Source organism: Entelurus aequoreus, linkage group LG06, assembly GCF_033978785.1.
Source record: "Entelurus aequoreus isolate RoL-2023_Sb linkage group LG06, RoL_Eaeq_v1.1, whole genome shotgun sequence".
Classification (NCBI taxonomy): Eukaryota; Metazoa; Chordata; class Actinopteri; order Syngnathiformes; family Syngnathidae; genus Entelurus; species Entelurus aequoreus.
The window spans coordinates 34135440-34156239 of NC_084736.1; the positions used below are offsets into that span (position 1 = coordinate 34135440).

At 37.3% G+C, this 20800-nt stretch overlaps 1 protein-coding gene across 3 annotated transcripts in view; it reads left to right on the forward strand.

Moving 5' to 3' along the window:
* LOC133652159 (oxysterol-binding protein-related protein 7-like) overlaps window positions 1–20800 on the forward strand; it is a 98445-nt gene that overhangs the window by 26154 nt on the left and 51491 nt on the right. For all 3 annotated transcript variants that reach the window (XM_062050588.1, XM_062050590.1, XM_062050589.1), the window contains exons 4-9: window positions 494–547; window positions 1963–2076; window positions 2212–2358; window positions 10483–10624; window positions 13157–13275; window positions 15219–15302. In XM_062050588.1, the coding sequence (XP_061906572.1) occupies window positions 494–547; window positions 1963–2076; window positions 2212–2358; window positions 10483–10624; window positions 13157–13275; window positions 15219–15302 (660 nt within the window). The remainder of the gene's footprint in view (window positions 1–493; window positions 548–1962; window positions 2077–2211; window positions 2359–10482; window positions 10625–13156; window positions 13276–15218; window positions 15303–20800) is intronic.

The following is a 20800-nucleotide window of genomic DNA, read 5'->3' on the forward strand; positions in this document are numbered from 1 at the left end:
TCAAACTCTAGTACTGCACTCGTCAAACTCTAGCACTGCACTCGTCAAATTCTAGCACTGCACTCATCAAATTCTAGTACTGCACTCGTCATACTCTAGTTCGGCACTTATCATACTCTAGTTCGGCACTTGTCATACTCTAGTACTGCACTCATCAAACTCTAGTACTACACTCGGCCACTTCTAGTACTGCACTCGTCAAACTCTAGTACTGCACTTGTCAAATTCTAGTACTGCACTCATAATATTCGAGTCCTGCACTTGTCAAACTCTAGTACTGCGCTCATAATAGTCTTGTACTGCACTCATAATATTCGAGTTCTGCACTTGTCAAACTCTAGTACTGCGCTCATAATAATCTTGTACTGCACTCGTCATACTGTAGTACTGCACTCGTCATACTGTAGTACTGCACTCGTCATACTCTGGTACTGCTCTAGTACTATCAAATACTTGGATGTACTTTAACGTGTTATACTTCTTTGGATGTCAGAGATACTTCATGTTGGAGAAAGGTGTTCTGAAGTACTCCAAGACTCAACAAGATGTAAGTATACATGTGTACTACATCCATGATCTACTCTTGTACACTCTATGATCTCTGTTATCAATATCAATTATTAAATATCATATCATTATTATACTGCAATCATTTATTGATTTGTTTCATTTTTTTTACATGTTTGTTATTAAATGTCAACATTAATATTGTAAGTATTAATGACCTAAATATTAATCAATATTAATATAATTATATAAGATACATATGATATATACATGTATTAGTATTATTGATATAATTATATAAGATACATATGATGTATACATTTATTAGTATTATCATTATTATTGATATAATTATATAAGATACATTTGATATGTACATTTATTATTATTATTATTATTGATATAATTATATAAGATACATATAATATATAAATTTATTATATATTATTATTGATATAATTATATAAGATACATATGAAATATACATTCATTAGTATTATTATTATTGATATAATTATATAAGATACATATGATATATACATTCATTAGTATTATTGATATAATTATATAAGATACATCTGATGTATACATTTATTAGTATTATAATTAATGTTATTGATATAATTATATAAGATGCATATGATGTATACATTTATTATTATTACTATTTATATATTTATATAAGATACATATATTATTTACATATATTAGTATTAATAATACAAAATTATTACATATATTACATATATACGTTTATTAGTATTCATATTACTATTATTGATATAATTACATAATATACATATATTATATACATTTATTATTAGTTATTGATATAATTATATAATCTATACAAGTATTATTACTATTGATATAATTATATAAGATACAGATGATATATACATTTATTATTGATATAATTCTATAAGATACATATGATGTATACATTTATTAGTATTATTGTTAATATTAATACATATGACATATGTGTATTAACATTATTAATATTGATATAATTATATACGATACATGTATACATATATTAGTATAATAATACTAAATTATTACATATATTACATATGATCTATACATTTATTATTATTATTGATATCATTATATAGAATACATATGGTATATACATTGTTTAGTATTATTATTATTGATATAATTATATAAGATACATATGATGTATACATTGATTAGTAGTATTATTATTGATATAATTATGTAAGATACATATATACTTATATTAGTTTTAATAATACTAAATTATTCCATATATTACATATGGTACATACATTGATTAGTATTATTTCTATTATTGATATAATTATATAAGATACATATGATATAGAAATGTATTAGTATTAATAATCCTAAAAACATGAATACATTTTTTTATTGATTCCTAGTTGGTAAATGTCAAATATTTGTGTGAGAAATATGTTTTCCTGTCAGCTCCAGAGAGGAAAAGTCCACGGCTCCATGGACGTCAGCACGGCCGCCATGTCCGTCAACAGAAGTTCTAAACGCATCGACTTGGACACCGGAGACAACCTCTACCACCTGAGGGTAAATTACACTAATATCAGATTGAATAATTAATAAGTGTATTGATACGTGCAGGCCAAGAGCAGTGACATGTTCTACATTTGGATGAATAAGAACATGATGATCAACAATCAATACGTGTATTGATCTGTCCAGGCCAAGAGCAGTGACATGTTCTACATCTGGATCACCAAGTTGACAGCACATCGAGTGTATCATAAGAAGGAGGCCATAGACGCCCAGAGAGGACTTCTTCTCAGCAGCCTGCCAAAAATGGCACAGATGGCACACAGGAGAGTTTCTGTGAGCACTTCAATATCAACGATCAATATCAATGATCAATATCAAATAATATCAATATTAAATATCAATCAATCAATGATTATTTATATAGCCCTAAATCACAAGTGTCTGAAAGGGCTGAAAGGGCTGCACAAGCCACAACGACATCCTCGGTACAGAGCCCACATAAGAGCAAGGAAAACTCACCCCAGTGGGATGTCGGTGTGAATGACTATGAGAAACCTTGGAGAGGACCGCATATGTGGGTAACCCCCCCCCCCCCCCCCCCCCTCTAGGGGAGACCGAAAGCAATGGATGTCGAGTGGGTCTGACATAATATTGTGAAAGTCCAGTCCATAGTGGATCCAACATATTGATTGAATATTATCAGATATCAATATCAATATTTAATACCAATGATCAAATATCCATATCAAATATCAATATTTAATATCAAATATCAATATCACATTTCAGATATCAATATCAAATAATATCAATGATCAATATCAATGATCAATATCAATTATCAAATATCCATCCATCCATCCATCCAAAAATGGATGAATATCCATATCAAATATAAATATCAAATAATATCAATGATCAATGATCAATATCAATTATCAAATATAAATATCAATATCCAATATCAATGATCAATATCAATGATCAATATCAATGATCAATATCAATGATCAAATATCCAATGTCAATATCAAATATAAAATATCAATATCCAATATCCAATATCAGATATCCAATATCAGATATCAATCAGTGACGTGCAGTCAGGGGAGGCAGGTGAGGCGAGGCCTCACGTGCCATCGTGGAAAGAAGAAAAAAAAGTAAAAAGAAAAAAAATTAATTAAATTGTTGTGTATCCAGTGATTATACTATAAAGTTATTTTCCATTTAACTTCACCAGTTTTAGATTATTTTTATTCAAAATCGCTGAATTTTCACATTTGCCGTTCAAATACTGAGAAGAGACTTGCTGTGATCAGCAGCCAGTTGAGGCACGTCACTGAGTTGAGCCTCACCATGGATTGCGCAATGACTCGGCTAACTGCTGGCCTGCTGTGCAGTGAGACCGTATTGCTATATGAACTATATTATACATTTCAATAGTTTAGTTAGCTGAGGTATATAACGTACAGTGTATTTTGTCAACAACTGTATGTGTGTAACGTATTTCTTGTGCTGAGCAATCATAAAACGGCTGCGAAGACGCACTGGCTGAGGCTCGCAGTAATCCCGCCTCCTTGTGCCGGATATCGCACCCCCGCCGTAGAATGCACCCCCTGACGGCAGTGTTATATCAACTAAAGCCCACACTTAAACTTTCCACATGCAAGATTGAATCTATTTAAAAAAGTTATTTAATAAGAAGCCAAAAAGTGCAAAAACAATAATGTTCGTGTTGGAGGAGTTGTGAATGACTGCAGGGCCACAACATTAGGTACACCTGCAGACTGCAGCACGGATTTCATATTTCATTCATTCACAACTCCTCCAACACGAACATTATTGTTTTTGCACTTTTTGGCTTCTTATTAAATAACTTTTTTAAATAGATTCAATCTTGCACGTGGAAAGTTTAAGTGTGGGCTTTAGTTGATATAACACTCCCGTCAGGGGGTGCATTCTACGGCGGGGGTGCATTATCCAGCACAACAGCGGCGCATGGACTTCATTTATAAGTAAAGGTAAGACCATAATAAAAATTTTTTTTATCAAATGTGCATTTTTGTGTGCTACAGTTTGTATGTGTAAAGTTAAAGTTAAGTTAAAGTACCAATGATTGTCACACACACACTACGTGTAATGAAATTTGTCCTCTGCATTTGACCTATCCCTTTGTTCACCCCCTGGGAGGTGAGGGGAGCAGTGGGCAGCAGCGGCGCCGCGCCCGGTAATAATTTTTGGTGATTTAACCCCCAATTCCAACCCTTGATGCCGAGTGCCAAGCAGGGAAGAATGCTGGTATGAGCTTTTAAACATAACCCGTTAACTGCTGCCAATCAAATGGTGAATAAGATACTCTTTAGGGTTCATATGTTTGTAAATCTGACTGTGATGAAGTCAGTGCCTCACCAGCCATGAACCTCACCGCACGTCACTGATATCAATATCAGATATCAATATCCAATATCAGATATCAAATATTAATATCAATATCCAATATCAGATATCAATATCAAACGATATAAATATCAAATAATATTTATATCAAATCTCAATATCCAATATTATATATCAATATTAAATATCAAATATCAATATCCAATATCAAATTCCAATATCAATATCAAATATCAATATAAAATAATGCTGTGTACATTCAATTCCAAATGTGTGAATATTTCTGAATATACATATGAAATATGTGTACATATAATTCTATATATGTATATATAATAATAAGTGTGTATATTACTCATATGTGTCACACTATGACTTTTTGATTGTTCTGCAGAATATTCCATAGAATATCAAATAAAACCTATTTTACAATATGCCACAATGCGACTGCTCGTTGTCATGCGGTCTTAATGTTCATGACTTAAAGGAGCCATATGTAACAATGTCATCATTTAAGGATATGTCAGAAGGCATTAATAAATCATTTTCTTTTCCAATACCTCACTGATAACCGTACTTGCCAACCTTGAGACCTCCGAATTCGGGAGATGGGGGTTGGGGGGCGGGGCGTGGTTGGGGGCGTGGTTAAGAGGGGAGTAGTATATTTACAGCTAGAATTCACCAAAAGTCAAGTATTTCATATATATATATATATATACATATATATATATATAACAGAAATACTTCAATTTCAGTGCTCATTTATTTACACATATACACACACACACATAACACGCATCTACTCATTGTTGTACTTGAAAGTGCAATGCTTTGCAGCCAGAAGCACAGCTTGCTGCTTACTAAAAAAAACAAAAAAAACACACTTACCTTTCACTATTTAAATAGCCTTTATTCTGCCATTTGCGTACTGGCGAACGATCTCTGAATTCGGGAACATATCCTTCACGGATTTGTTGAAGACATCCGCAAATGAGAATGGGATGTTGCTTCCAGCTATCAGCATAGCCATCTTTGTCTCGGCATATGTTACACCCTCGGGTCTCCATTTGGCGAGGTGGCCCATAATACTGGGCTGGGACCGGTGCTGCGCTGCCGCCACCTTGTGCTTCGCTGACCGTTCATGAGTGAGTATATCTGTTCGGCCACCGTGTTCAATGGAGAAGTCTGTTCTACAAAACTTACAGGCAGCATACCCCTTCCCCTTCGAACTGTCCTGGATAAACTGAAATTCTTGTTTCCATTCGTTTTGGAACTTATAAGCGTATTTCTTTATCTTACTCGTCGTCGGCGTCGCCATGGCTGTATCTTCCTCGTTCTTCTGCTTCGTCTCCTCGTTGTGTGCGCAGTTGTGCGCTCTCTAAAAGCCGTAGATGTAATAACGTGATTGGGCAGGCACGCTGTTTATATCGTGGGAAAGCGGACGTGAAAACAAGCTGTCGACACGTCACTCAGGTCCGCATAGAGCTGGAGGGGGCGTGGCCTCCAGCTCAGGCTGGAAATCGGGACATTTTCGGGAGAATATTTGTCCCGGAAGGTTTTTCGGGAGAGGCGCTGAAATTCGGGAGTCTCCCGGAAAATTCGGTAGGGTTGGCAAGTATGCTGATAACGGTAGTAGTATTTGAAAATTATATTGACAGCCCCGAAATCTTATTGTTTTCATTACCATGCCCCGCCCTCCACCGTTTGATCATTTAGAGAAAGTCTGTGAGTTTTGGGCTGCCAAGCATTCTCGACTTACTTACACCAGTACAACCATTGCTAGCGTTGGTTGTAGTTGGTTTTAGTCTTTGTTTCCTGACTGTGATAACCACATGATTGTTGTGATTTCTTCCTGAAAATAGCCTCATTTCTGTGTTGCTTGGAGATTTGTTATTGACATTGTCTATTCAGCTATTATGGGCCCAGACCTCAACCCCTAGTAAGAGGCAGTGGAAGTTTGAAGTTTCTTGGAGTAGACCAGTCCATCCAGCTGGATTCAGTCAGGGGGAGGGAGAGGGGACTACAGAATTTTGACATTACTACATATGGCTCCTTTAACATCACACCTTTCTCCTAATGACTGACTTAGTGACCAGGGGGTGCGCTACTGAGCACTTGAGTGACTTGCTTCCCTCCACCTCAAATATTATGAAGCATACTGCTAGCATACTTCTGAGAACGTTAGCATGCTAGCTTTTTTTTTGCTAGCGTCTCTCATATTATCATGCTAACATTTTATGCTAGTTTTTTGCTACTTTCTTTGCTTTTTGGTATTTCTTCTTACCCAGTCATGTGCGAGCTTTTTAACGTTAGCATGCTAGTATGCTAACATTAGCATTATAACGTTTCCAGCTAATATTACACTTTCTTTGTTTAATTCCGCAGCCACACACCTTAATCATATTACTTGGCGTGTGACACGTGTTAACTGTTAGCATGCTCACGTTAGCATGCTAGCATGCTAACATCAAAGTGTTAACTTTTTTCCAAATTTTTCGCTTTTTTGTCTAATACCTTTCAGTCATATAACTTGATATTTGAAACATGCTAACTGTATGCATGTTTACGTTAACATGCTAGCATGCTAACATTAACGTGCTAGCTTTTTGAGCTATTTTTTTCTACCGTTTACCCTACAGTCATATAACTTGGTATGTGACACTTGTTAACCGTTAGTGTGATAACATTAGCATGCTAACATTAAAGCACTAACTTTTTTTTAGCTAATTTTACACTTTGTACTCTTAATTGACTGCACTGGACTCTCACACTATTAGGTTAGATCCACTATGGACTGGACTCACACTATTATGCTCGATCCACTCAACGTCCATTGCACCGGTCGGCCAGGGGTGGGGGTCCCCACATCTGCGGTCTCCTCCAAGGTTTCTCATTGTCATCCCATTGGGTAGAGTTTTTTTTCTTGCCCTGATGTGGGATCTGAGCCGAGGATGTCGTTGTGGCTTGTCCAGCCCTTTGAGACACTCGTGATTTAGGGCTATATAAGTAAACTTTGATTGATTGATAATCCCCCAGCCATACATCCCTTAGAGTCATATAACTTGGTACGTGACACAAGCTAAATGTTATAATGCTAACATTAGCTTGCTAACATGCTAAAATTAGCATGCCAGCTTTTTGAGCTAGTTTTTGCTACTATTTATACCAGAGTCCTATACCTTGGTATGTGACATTTGTTATCTGTTACCATGCAAGCAATAGCATGCTAGCAAACTAAATTCAGCTTGCTAACTTTTTCATCAAATTTTACACTCGTTTTTCAATTCCCCCCGCCATACACCTTAGTCATTTAACTTGGTACATGAAACATGCTGACTGTTATCATGCAATCGTTATCACACATGCTATGTGTTAGCATTTTTGTGTAAACATGCTACTGTTTTAGGCTTACTGTGTGGCTCATTTTGTACAGTTACACCTAAAACTCCCAGATTGAGACACTCGGCACCATCTTAAAAGCACGGCAGCTTCCGGCGACACCCGTCCAGAGGTCCAGGGCACAGATAGCAGGCCCATCAAAAGTTTCGCGAGAATTTTCTAGTTGATATTATTCTTGCATTTCTGTGTCCTAGAAGGATTTTCTTTTGAATTGAATTGAAGTATTTATTTCAAACCTGCACAGTACAACAAAACATTTTTAAAAAAAACATTTTATTTTACATTTTGGCAGAGACATTTATGCTAGGCTTGAAAAGGGGTTGGATGAAGCAGATGCTTATAATATCCCAACCCCTCTCACTCATTCCACATTTAACATAAACAATATAATACAAGAACAATACTATACAAACAAAAACAAGAAAAGCTCCTGTACACTAACAATACAATAGTACCACTGTTACTTTGATACAAGACAAGACGAGACAAAACAAACACACACACACACAAACACACAAACACACACACACACACACATACACACACACACACACACACACACACACACACACACACACACACACACACACACACACACACACACACACACACACACACACACACACACACACACACACACACACACACACACACACACACACACACACACACACACACAGGCCCAAACACTCTCTGACCATACACCTCTCTCCCATCGCTCTGTGCTGAGGGCATCACTCTCTTTCCTCCTCGTACTTCTTCAGTACTTCTTTTTTAAACAGTCTTTTAAATTGAATCATGTTAGAACACGTTTTTAACTCTTCCCCTAAGTTGTTCCACAGACTGACTCCACGCACTGAAATGCACATTGACTTTAAAGTTGTTCTAAATGTTAGGCAAATATAATTTGTTGTTTCCTCTTAGACTGTACCTATGGTGAGCATCTCTATCCTGGAATAGGTTCTGTATATTGGATGGTAGAGAGTTTTGGGATGCCCTAAACATAATTTGAGCGGTTTTAAATTTGATGACATCGTGCAGTTTAAGTTGCTTTAACTCCATGAATAGTGGATTTGAATGATGTCTGTAGTGAACATTGGACACAATCCTAATGGCCTTTTTCTGCAGAGTGACTAAAGGCTGTAGATGGGATTTATAACAATTTCCCCAGACTTCAACACAATAATTTAAATACGACATAATAAATGAATGGTACAATAACAGCAGAGCATTGGTGTTCAATAAATGACATGATCTCCTCATCATTCCAACACATTTAGCAACCTTTGTCCTCAAGTAACTTATATGAGGCTTCCATGATATATTTTCATCTATTACCACTCCTAAGAATGAATTTTGTTGAACATAATCTATTGGTGTATCATCAATAACAATCCTGATGGGTATATTACTTTTTCGATTGCTAAAGAGCATGATTTTGGTCTTCTTTACATTCAGAGACAATTTGTTGGTATTAAACCAAGTTTTTAACTTTATCATCTCCTCAGTTACAGAGGCCAGAAGTTGCTTCATTTCGTCACCTGCACATGTAATGGTTGTATCGTCAGCAAAGAGGATGAACTCCAGCAGTGTTGATACTTTACATATTTCATTGATATACATTATAAATAGTGTGGGTCCTAGTATGGACCCCTGGGGGACTCCACAGGTTATGTTCATGAGTGTAGATTGGTATTGGTCGATCTGAACAATCTGCTGTCTCTCATTCAAGTAGCTCTTCAGCCATTTCCCTGCCACTCCCCTTATGCCATAGTTTTCCAGTTTATTTACCAAAATCTGGTGGTCAATGGTATCGAAAGCCTTTTGCAGGTCAATAAAAATTCCTATAACAAATTTATTCTTCTCGATACCATTAGTAATGTTTTCTATTAAATCACTTAAAGCTAATGAAGTTGACCTATTTTGACGGAACCCATATTGACAATCAGATAATAATTTGTGCTTTTCAATGAAGCCACGAAGTCTATTATCAAATAATTTTTCCAATATTTTTGACAACTGTGGCAGAAGGGAGACGGGCCGGTAATTTGTGAAGAGGTGTTTGTCTCCAGATTTGAAGATGGGGATGACTTTTGAGGGTTTCATTTGTGAAGGAAATTGTCCAAGTTGAAAAGATAAATTGCAGATGTATGTGAATGGTTTGATGATTTCTTCCGCTACATTCCGGACAGTCCTCATGTCGACGTCATAAATGTCACGTGATGTTTTGTTCTTGCTCTTCTGAATAACCTCCAATACTTCCTTTTCGACAGTCGGAGTAAGGAACATCGAGTAAGGATTTTTTTCAATAAATTCCGTGGGCTGTTCATCATTTATTGGGATTTTTTTTGCCAGCTCAGGCCCTATAATAACAAAAAACATATTGAAACCATCAGTAATCATCTTCTTGTCACTTATGATTTGGTCGTTCTCAACAAAAAGCTCTGGATAACAAGGACTGTTTGAACCATGCCCAATAATTGTATTTAATACCTTCCAAATTCCCTTTATATCATTTTTCTTTTGGATTAATAGTTTGGTTTTCTAAGTTTTCAGACGAGTTAAAAACCATCAAAGGCAATTTAGTGACAATAAAAAGTACAACTATGTATTTAATATGTGGTATTGCAAAAAATAAATGAAGTGTTGTTTTTCCCCCAGCTGCCAATTTATGCCAGCTCAGCTTCGGTCTTCCAGACAGAGACAGGAAGTCCATCGTCTAGTGTGTCCTCACACCCCAGTGTGACCAACAAAGTGTCCGCTTGGCTGCAGCAGACCGACAACCTCGACGCAACGTCCACCGGTGACCGCTAAATATCTTTATTATTATTATTATTATTATTATTATTATTATTAATAACTAGTTGAGGTGTGAATGCTCAAAGCTGAAGTTGAACTGACATAATGTAGTATGAATGTAAGAATAGTTTGAATGGTTTGAATTTCCAGGAAAACCGGAATTTGGTTTGGAGCTTGTGAAAGTGTTAGTTTGAATGTCCAGGATGAGTGGAATGTGTTGAAGGTGGAATGGTTTGAATAGGTTGAACAGTGTGGGAATTATGCAACTTGGAAAAATGTCCCATTCATTTCAATGGGAACTTCCTGGAAATTTTGAGAAAAAGCAGGAGTTTTTAAAAAACGACCAAGAGCATGAATGGGTGAATTGGTTGGTGTTGAAGACATGCACCTGGAGATAGGTTGATTGGCAACACTAAATTGGCCCTAGTGTGTGAATGTGAGTGTGAATGTTGTCTGTCTATCTGTGTTGGCCCTGCGATGAAGTGGCGACTTGTCCAGGGTGTACGCCGCCTTCCGCCCGATTGTAGCTGAGATAGGCTCCAGCGCCCCCCGCGACCCCGAAGGGAATAAGCGGTAGAAAATGGATGGATGGATGGAATTGTTTAAGTCAGTCAAGAAATGTTGAAGGTAGAGCGTGCCAAATCTGGAGGAGAATGAGTAGGAGGGATGCTTCTTCTTCTTCCTCTTCTTCTTCTTCTTCTTCTTCTTCCTCTTCCTCCTCTTTTCCTTCTCCTTGTTCTTTTTCTTCAAATTCTTCTTCTCATTCTTCAAATTCTTCTTTTTCTTCTTCTTCTTCTTCTTCTCCCCTTTCTTCTTCTTCTCCTTGTTCACCCCTTTCTTCTTCTCCTTCTTCTACCCTTCTTTTTCTTCTTCTTCTTCTTCCTCCTCTTCCTCCTTCTCCTTCTTCAAATTCTTCTTCTTCAAATTCTTCAAGTTCTTCAAATTCTTCAAGTTCTTAAACCAACTTGTTTTTTTGTCCTGACTGAGAGGAATGTTTTGACAGTGGAAAGGTTGAAATGGGTTGAAAAATGTGAAAGGAGTCATCGGTCTGAATCGGATAAAAAATGTGGGAGTTGTGGCTCTTTGAAAAATGTCCCATTCTTCTCAATGGGAATTTCATGGAAATTTCATGAAATTTGGGAAAAGCGAGAATTTTTTTAAAAATGCAAAAAAAAAAAAAAAATTCTGAATGAGTTGAAATGGTTGGTGTTGGAATTTTTCGAAATCGGTCGAGAAATGTTGAAGTAGTAACATTTTTAATTGAGAAATGGTATTACGGAATTCCTGGAATTTTGGGAAAACTGGGGATTTTTCCAGTTAAACAAACAGTTTTTTTGTCCTGATTAAGAGGAAGGTTTTGACAGTGGAATAGTTGAAGTGGGTTGAAAAATGTGGAAGGAGTTGTCGCACTAAAAAAGGTTAAAAATAAGGTTAGAAAACAACAGGAATTCCTGGAAATGTGTTGAACGTGGGAAAATGGTTGTTTTAATTTCCAGGATGAGTTGAATGTGTTGATGTTGGAATGGTTTAAATCGGTTGAAAAATGTGGGAGTTGTGGAAGTTTGAAAAATGGATAATTCATTTTGAATGGGGAAAATTTCCCTAAAAACTGGGAATTCTTGGAAATTCGGGAATTATTTTTAGAATTATTGAAGTAGAGCACACTATTCATGAACAGGCTGAATATTTTGAAGTTGGAATGGTTTGAACCTGACAAAAAATGTGGGAGTTGTGGAACTTTGAAAAATGTCCCATTCTTTTCGATAGGAATTTCATGAAATGTGGGGATTTCGGGAAAAGCGAGAATTTTTTTGAAAATGCTAAAAAAATGCAAATGTTCTGAATGAGTTGAAATGGTTGGTGTTGGAATTTTTCTAAATCGGTCAAGAAATGTTGAAGTAGTAACATTTTTAATTGAAAAACAGTATTAAGGAATTCCTGGAATTTCGGGAAAACCGGGAATTTTTCCACTTCAAAAAACAACTTTGTTTTTTGTCCTGATTAAGAGGAATGTTTTGACTGTGGAAAGGTTGAAGTGGGTTGAAAAATGTGGAAGGACGGTGAAAATAGCGTTTTTAAAACCAGGAATTCTGGTAATTCCTGAATTTTTTTTGATTCTGAAAAAATAATAGTTTGAATGTCCAGGATGATTGGAATGTGTTGAAGGTGGAATGGTTTGAGTCGGTGTAAAAATGTGGAAATAATGTAAGTTTGAAAAATGTCCCGGAAAACCTGGGATTCTGGGAAATCTGGGAATGTTTGGAACGTTGATACAATAACATTATTATTATTAATAATAACATATTATTGATGATAATAAAAACATTATTATTAACATCTTATAATGTGTTATTAATAACATATGATTATAGTAACATGTTAATAACAATAACAACATATTATTGATGATAACATTATTATTAATAATAACATATTATTGATGATAATAACAACATATTATTAATAATAATAATAACATATTATTGATGATAATAACATATTAATAATAACATTCCTGCATGGTTTCCTCCACCAGACCTCAGCCGCTGTCAGACCGACTTGGCGGAGCTGATGCATCTCATCCAGCAACTCCATTGGCTGGAGGGAGGTTTACCTGTGACGGACCGCGACCTGCAGATGCGCATCAGCATGCAGGTGAGCCACTTACTTCCTGTACAAGTAGTAGTATCACTGGAGGAGCGGGCTACACCTGTTACACAGCTTGAAAGCAGAGAAGTATTTTGAAGAAGACAAACAAAATAAGCACTATGAATAAAAATACATAAAGAATGTCCATAATCATAATAATCATAATTATAATTACAATGATAATAATATTTTTTTATGATTATTTGTATTAGTTATTTTGATCATTATGATTATTTTGATTATGATGATAATTATTATCATCATAATCATATTATTATTATTATTGTTTTTATTATGATGATTATTAATATATTTTAGTTGTTGTGTACTATTGACTTGTTTTTAAACACAAAAATAATCCTGATCCGCTGCATGTAGTTTGTCTGTAATTATTATTATCATGATTATTATTGTTATGATTATTGTTAATATATTTTAGTTATTGTGTACTATTGACTTGGTTTTAAACAAAACACTAATCATGATCTAATTTGTCTGTAGTTATTATGATTATTAATATATTTTAGTTATTGTGTACTATTGACTGTTATAAACAAAACTAACCCTGATGCATGTAGTTATTATGATGATGATCATTACGATTATTAATAAATGTAATTTATTGTGTACTATTGACTTGGTTTGATGAAATATTGTTGATATTGTTACAGTCAATAGTACTCATTATAAACACATAACATATTTACAGTTAATACACGTAATTGGTATCAGCAGGTTTCACTCCTGGATGATCGGTATCCGTATCGTCAGCATAAAACCCCGTCAGAACATCTGTCTATAAATTATAAACATCCAAATATGAGATTTCCACAAATAAAATATTAGTATTCACGTGAAAATATGATTAAATACGCTGCTAAAAATAACCTTGTGAGAATGTAGAGAATGTTTGATCTCTTAAAAGAAATAAAAAATAGACTCATTAAGAACCCGAATGGTTCAAGCCAGTGTAAAGATGAAAATATGATTTATTATAAATCATATATTATTTTTTACATTCTCTAATTATGTTAAAAACATATTTATAAGATTTATGAAGCTCTGAATAGAAATATTAGAATATTATTTTCAATGTACAGTACAGGAAAATTTAAGTGTGGTATCCGTTTTGTATTTATTTTATTTGTTTTAGTGCCTTCTTAGCATTTATTTATTCTTAGCATTTTTTTTTCTTCTTTTTCTTTTTTTATTCTTAGCATTTGCCTGTTTTCTTTTATTTGTTTATTTATTCTTAGCATTTTCTTTTTTCTTCTTTTTCTTTTTCTTTTTTATTCTTAGCATTTTCTTTTTTCTTATTTATTTATTTATTTATTTTTTAGCATTTTCTTTTTTTTCTTTTGTTTATTTATTCTTAGAATTTTCTTTTTTCCTGTTTTTATGTATTCATTTTTTTATTCTTAGCATTTTCTTTTTTCTTTATTTATTTTTTTATTCTTTGCATTTTCTTTTTTTTTGTTTTGATAAAAAAATGTATTCTTGCATTTTCTTTTTTCTTGTTTTTCTTTTTAATTTTTGTTCTTAGCATTTTTTTATTTTTTTTATTCTTAGCATTTTCTTTTCTTGTTTTATTTATTTTTTATTCTTAGTATTTTATTTTTTTATTTTTTTATTCTTAGCATTTTATTTTTCTTTTATTCTTATTTTCTTTTTTCTTTTCTTTTTTATTCTTAGTTTTTTCTTTTTCCTTGTTTTTATTTATTTTTTATTCTGAGCATTTTAAATTTTTTGCTGCGCTGCTCCTGTATCGCCAGATTTAAACGAGCGATATCGTGCTGTCATTAACATTTTTTTCCGTGCTCTATAAAGAAATGTGATGTATTAATAACAATAATATTGCTATTTTACCACGGCCTGGAACCCATTAGAGGATTACTGTACTTTAATAAAGGATATCATTTTGGAAAGTGAACGTTTGACATGTTTTGTAGAATCTGTCCCTGGAGAAACCCAAGAAGGGAGGAAGGATGTACGGACACTCCAGGACTTTGTCCCGCGTGGAAGCCATGGGGCTGGTGAGTGGAAGAAATACTCACAATAAACATTTTATGTACGCAGGGTGAGGTCACATGACTGAAATATGGCAATACATCTGTTTGTTTGCTTCATCACATATCATTTTTATTATCATTATCATCAGTAATAATATTAATTTTAGTATTATCATCATTATTATTAATAATATCATTATTATTAATAATAATATCATTATTATTATTATCATTATCATTATTATAATCATTATTATCGGTATTATAATCATTATTATTACTACTATTATTATTATTATTAATACTATTAATATCATCATTATTATTATCATCATAAATAATATTATCATTATTATATTATCATTATTAACATTATTATTAATATTATCATTGTTATTAATAGTATTATTATCATCATTATCATTATTATTATTATAATAATAATTATTATCAATATTAATATGATCATTATCATTATTATCATTATTAATATGATCATTATTATTATTAATAATATCATTATTATTGTCATTATTGATCAAATATCAAGTTTTTGCAAGCAATGACAACGACATTCCCGTTTTGTATTTTTATTCAAAGTGGAAAAGGTTAGTGCTTAATACATAATACTACCGGTAGTAATAATAATAATAATAATAACAACAATAATAATAACTAATAACAAAAACGATATCAATAATAATAACTAATAATACTGTGGTAGTCAAGACAATGAGGCAGGAGAGCAGTAGTTCTGAGCCGGTGAGTTTATTCTCAAAAGTTTTTCCACAACAACCACTTTTTCCACTTTTTTTTTCAAGTGTGTCCCCTTAGAACTGGTCATATCCCACCTAGCCACCAATCCCCAACCTGGTGGCGAGAACAATTAGCTTCACAAAGAGAAAAAAGAACTAAAACACAGAAACCACCAAACTAGGTTGTTTTAGGCGGTCTAATAGGATGCCCCATAGCAGCTAGTCCGCAGAGTGTCCATGGGTACAGACAACATTGACGAGCCTGGGCCGAAACAGCGGGCAATCCAGACCGTCTGTAAAAAGAGGTCACAGGACAGATGCAGGCGGCCGGCCCCGACGAGGTGGGAGTGCAGGTAGCGTCACGCCGTCCGGGTCCTGATGGGCAGGCTTTATCTGATCGACAGTAACCCGCTCATGCCAACCCCCCAAGTCTATGACAAAGTTCTTGAGCCCTGCTTTCACCACTCGAAAGGGGCCGTCTTAAGGAAGTTGGAGTGGGGAGCGATGACCACTATGATGGAGGAACAAACTTTGCCGCCAGGAGGTCTTTGGGCATACGGAAATGAGGCAAACAGTGATGCATGGGGACAGGCACCACTGTTTTGGTGGCCCCCTGAGCAGCAGGATGATGGGCCACTTTTGTCCCTTGACCCGAGGTTGTGGGCAGGAAGTCGCCTGGCACCCTCAGGGGCTGACCGTAGACCAATTCAGCAGCCAAGGCCTGGAGGTCCTCCTTCGGAGCAGAGAGCAGGCCCAACAATACCCACGATAAACGGTCACCCATCCACTGTCTGTGAGGCTAGCCCGCAGGGCAGCCTTTAGCGAGCGATTAAATCTTTCACAGAGCCCGTTTGCTTGAGGGTGATGAGCAGTAATGCGATGCAGCTGTACCCCCAGTCCTACAGCCATTGCGTTCCACAGCTCTGAAGTGAACTGAGCTCCTCTCATCAGCAATCTCATCCGTTGTTGTGGATGCGAGTGGAACTACCTCCGGCCATCTGGTAGTTCTGTCACCATAGTGAGGAGATGAGTGCACCCACGAGAGGAGGGCAGTGCCACATGCACATGGTCGAACCGCCGATCCGGCACCTGGTCGGGTTCAAGTGGTGCCCTGATGTGCTGGTGGACCGTGGCCCGCTGGCAACACACACATGCGGCTGCCCACCCCCTGACATCCTTCCGCATGCCTGGCCAGACGAATTTGGTGCTAACCAGCCTCACAGATGCCTTTACGCTGGAGTGAGAGAGAGCATGCACGGCGTCAAACACCCGCCGGCGCCAAGCCGCAGGAACCATCGGACGAGATGGACCAGTAGAAATGTCACAGAGCAATGTGGAACCATTGCCATGGCAGGGGACATCCACAAACTGCAAACCGGTTACCGCTGTGCGCCAGGCCTGAAGATCTGGATCCTTGCTCTGATCCGCTGCCATCTCTGCGAAGTCGAGACCCAGGTGTACAGCACTGACAAGCACCCGAGACAGACAGTCCACTACTCCATTGTGCTTTCCGGCCACATGCCTAGTTTTGGTAGTGAACTCTGAGATGGATGCAAGCTGGCGTTGCTGGCGGGCAGACCAGGGGTCTGAAGTTTTAGCCATGGCAAAAGTCAGAGTTTTGTGGTCCAAAAAAGCTGTAAAATCGCGACCATCCGACAGGAACCTGAAATGGCGGGTCGCCAGGAACAAGGCCAGGAGCTCCCTGTCAAAAGTGCTGTATTTCCTTTCATCTGCCCTGAGTTGAAGGCGAGGGGCTGCAATGTCCCTGCCACCCACTGCTCACTAACTGCACCCACAGCTACATTTGAGGCATCAGTAGTGAGAGCCAAAGGAGCAGTAGGGGAGGGATGTGCTAGCAAGGTTGTGCTGGCCAGAGAAGACTTTTTGTTTTCAAATGCTTGCAGCTTGTCAGTAGACCAGTTCACTTCCTGTGAACCTTTCCTCTCCTTTAATGCCTCATACATGAGTGAATGAGATGAGCTGCACGTGGAATGAAACGGTTATAGAAATTTGCCATTCTGAGAAACTCCTGAAGCAGCTTGACAGTTAGTGGGCGTGGAAACTTGGAAATTGCCTCCACCCATATAGGCAGGGGAACAGCACCTTGGAAGGACACCTGGTGGCCAAGAAAGTCAATATCAGTTACTCCAAATTGGCAACTGGTTCACCATCAGCCCATGTTCGTTCAACCGGCTAAACAGCAGCTGTAAATGTATCAAATGTTCCCCGGCTGATCAAAAACTCAAATAATCCCAAATAAGTTATTGTGGCAGTCTTCGGTATGTCCAGCTCATGTACAGGTACCTGGTGGTAGCCACGCACCAAATCTGCCTTTTGAAAAAATAGACGCTCCAGCCAGCTGTGAAGAAAATTCCTGAATGTGCAGGATGGGGTAACGGTCCGGCGTGGTGACATTATTCAGTCGGCGAAAGTCACCACAAAGCCGCCACAGCCCCCCCAGGCTTCGGTACCATATGTAGAGACGAAGCCCAATGACTGTTGGAACGCTGTACAATCCCCAGTCTCTCCATAGTAGCAAATTCCTGCCGTGCCAGGGCCAGTTTAGCAGAGTCAAGCTGCGGTGCTCGGGCGAAAACAGGCGGGCCCACTGTAGGGATGAAGTGCTCCACCCCATGCTTTGCGACAGTTGTCGAAAACGTTGGGACAGTCAGTAATGGAAACCCTGCAAGAAATTGTTGATAAACATCCCCCACAGCGTGTTGGCGTTGGCAGTGTGCATGGGATAGTGGAGAAAGCGACAGTCGATTAAACGGCCATTCGAGGCGTCCACCTCATGTCTATTTGTACACACAAAATCTCCCCCCAGAATAGGTACAACCACAGAGGCAATAACGAAGTCCCAGGTGAACGTGCGGTCAGAAAATGAAACGTTCACTGACCTGGTGCCGAAAGTGCGGATGCTGGTTCCACTCAGCGGAGGCCCGTGGCCATCTTCCAGTGCATCCACTGCTGATGCAGGCAGGATACTCCGCTGGGCGCACGAGTCCACCAGCCAGCGGCGGCCCGACAAGCCCTCAGTGACAAACCGCAGCTTATCCGCTCTGCCCGTGCTCGCTGCTGCCACTGAGCACCAACCCTGGCGTTGCCCTGGCCCCGGAAAGCGCAAGGCGGCACGCAGCACTTTTCCTTAGTCCCAGAATGGCGCTGGTAAAAACATAACCCCCGCCTCCCTTGAGGTGGGCGGGGTTGGGGGGGCGGGGTTTGGTGGTAGCGGGGGTGTATAATGTAGCGTCCTGGAAGAGTTCGTGCTGCAAGGGGTTCTGGGTATTTGTTCTGTTGTGTTTATGTTGTGTTACGGTGCGGATGTTCTCCCGAAATGTGTTTGTCATTCTTGTTTGGTGTGGGTTTACAGTGTGGCGCATATTTGTAACAGTGTTAAAATTGTTTATACGGACACCCTCACTGTGACCTGTATGGCTGTTGATCAAGTATGCCTTGCGTTCACTTATGTGTGTGTAAAAACCGTATATATTATGTGACTGGGCCGGCACGTTGTTTGTATGGAGGAAAAGTGGACATGACGACAGGTTGTAGAGGACGTTAAAGGGAGTGCCTTTAAGGCACGCCCCCAATATTCTTGTCCGGGTGGAAATCGGGAGAAATTCGGGAGAGTGGATGCCCCGGTAGATTTTCGGGAGGGACACTGAAATTCGGTCGGTCTCCCGGGAAAATCGGGAGGGTTGGCAAGTATGCTACTACTAATATTAATGATAATAATACTAATAGCAATGATATTAATAGTACTAATAAAAACAATAATAATAATGATATGAATAATCATAATAGCGATTATAATATTAATAACACTAACAACAATAATAATGATAATAATTATAATAATGATATGATATTAATACTAATGATATTATTAATACCAATAATAAAAATAATTTAAATTGTTTTTATTAGTAAGTCGCCACCTCATATAGGTGGCCACTAGGGTGTACCCCGCCTTCCGCCCGAATGCAGCTGAGATAGGCTCCAGCACCCCCGCCACCCCAAAAAGGGACAAGCGGTAGAAAATGGAAGGATGGATGGATAATAAAAACAATTTATAACAATAATAATAATAATAATATGAATAATACTATTAACTATAATATGTTATTAATTATACTAATAACAATGATAATATTCATATTAATACTAATAACAATAATACCAATAATCACAATAATAATACTACTAATAAAATAGTATTAATAATACTAATAACAATAATATCAACAATGCTAATAATTATATTAATAGCACTAAAAAACTATATTAATAATACTAATAAGAATGGTATAACATATACATATACAAACATATACAATATAAACGTGGATGCATATGCAAAAGTGCAATATATTTATCTGTACAGTAATCTATTTTTATTTATATCTACACCTTATTTCTCTTTCATTCTGAACTATAAGCACCTCTATTGTCGAGGCGGCTGATTGGAGCTGTGGCCACAAGGTAGTTGGCGCCTGTTGTGGCGGTAATCATAGAACCCGTTGGACACCAGCGGTGAGGGATGCCGTCAAGCTGAAGAAAGAGTCCTATCGGGTTCTTTTGGCTCATAGGACTCCGGAGGCAGCAAACAGGTACCGACAGGCACAGGCGGTGTGCGGCTTCAGCAGTCGCGGAGGCAAAAACTCGGACATGGGAGGAGTTCAGGGAAGCCGTGGAAAATGACTTCCGGACGGCTTCGAAGCGATTCTGGACCACCACCCGCCGCCTCAGGAAGGGGAAGCAGTG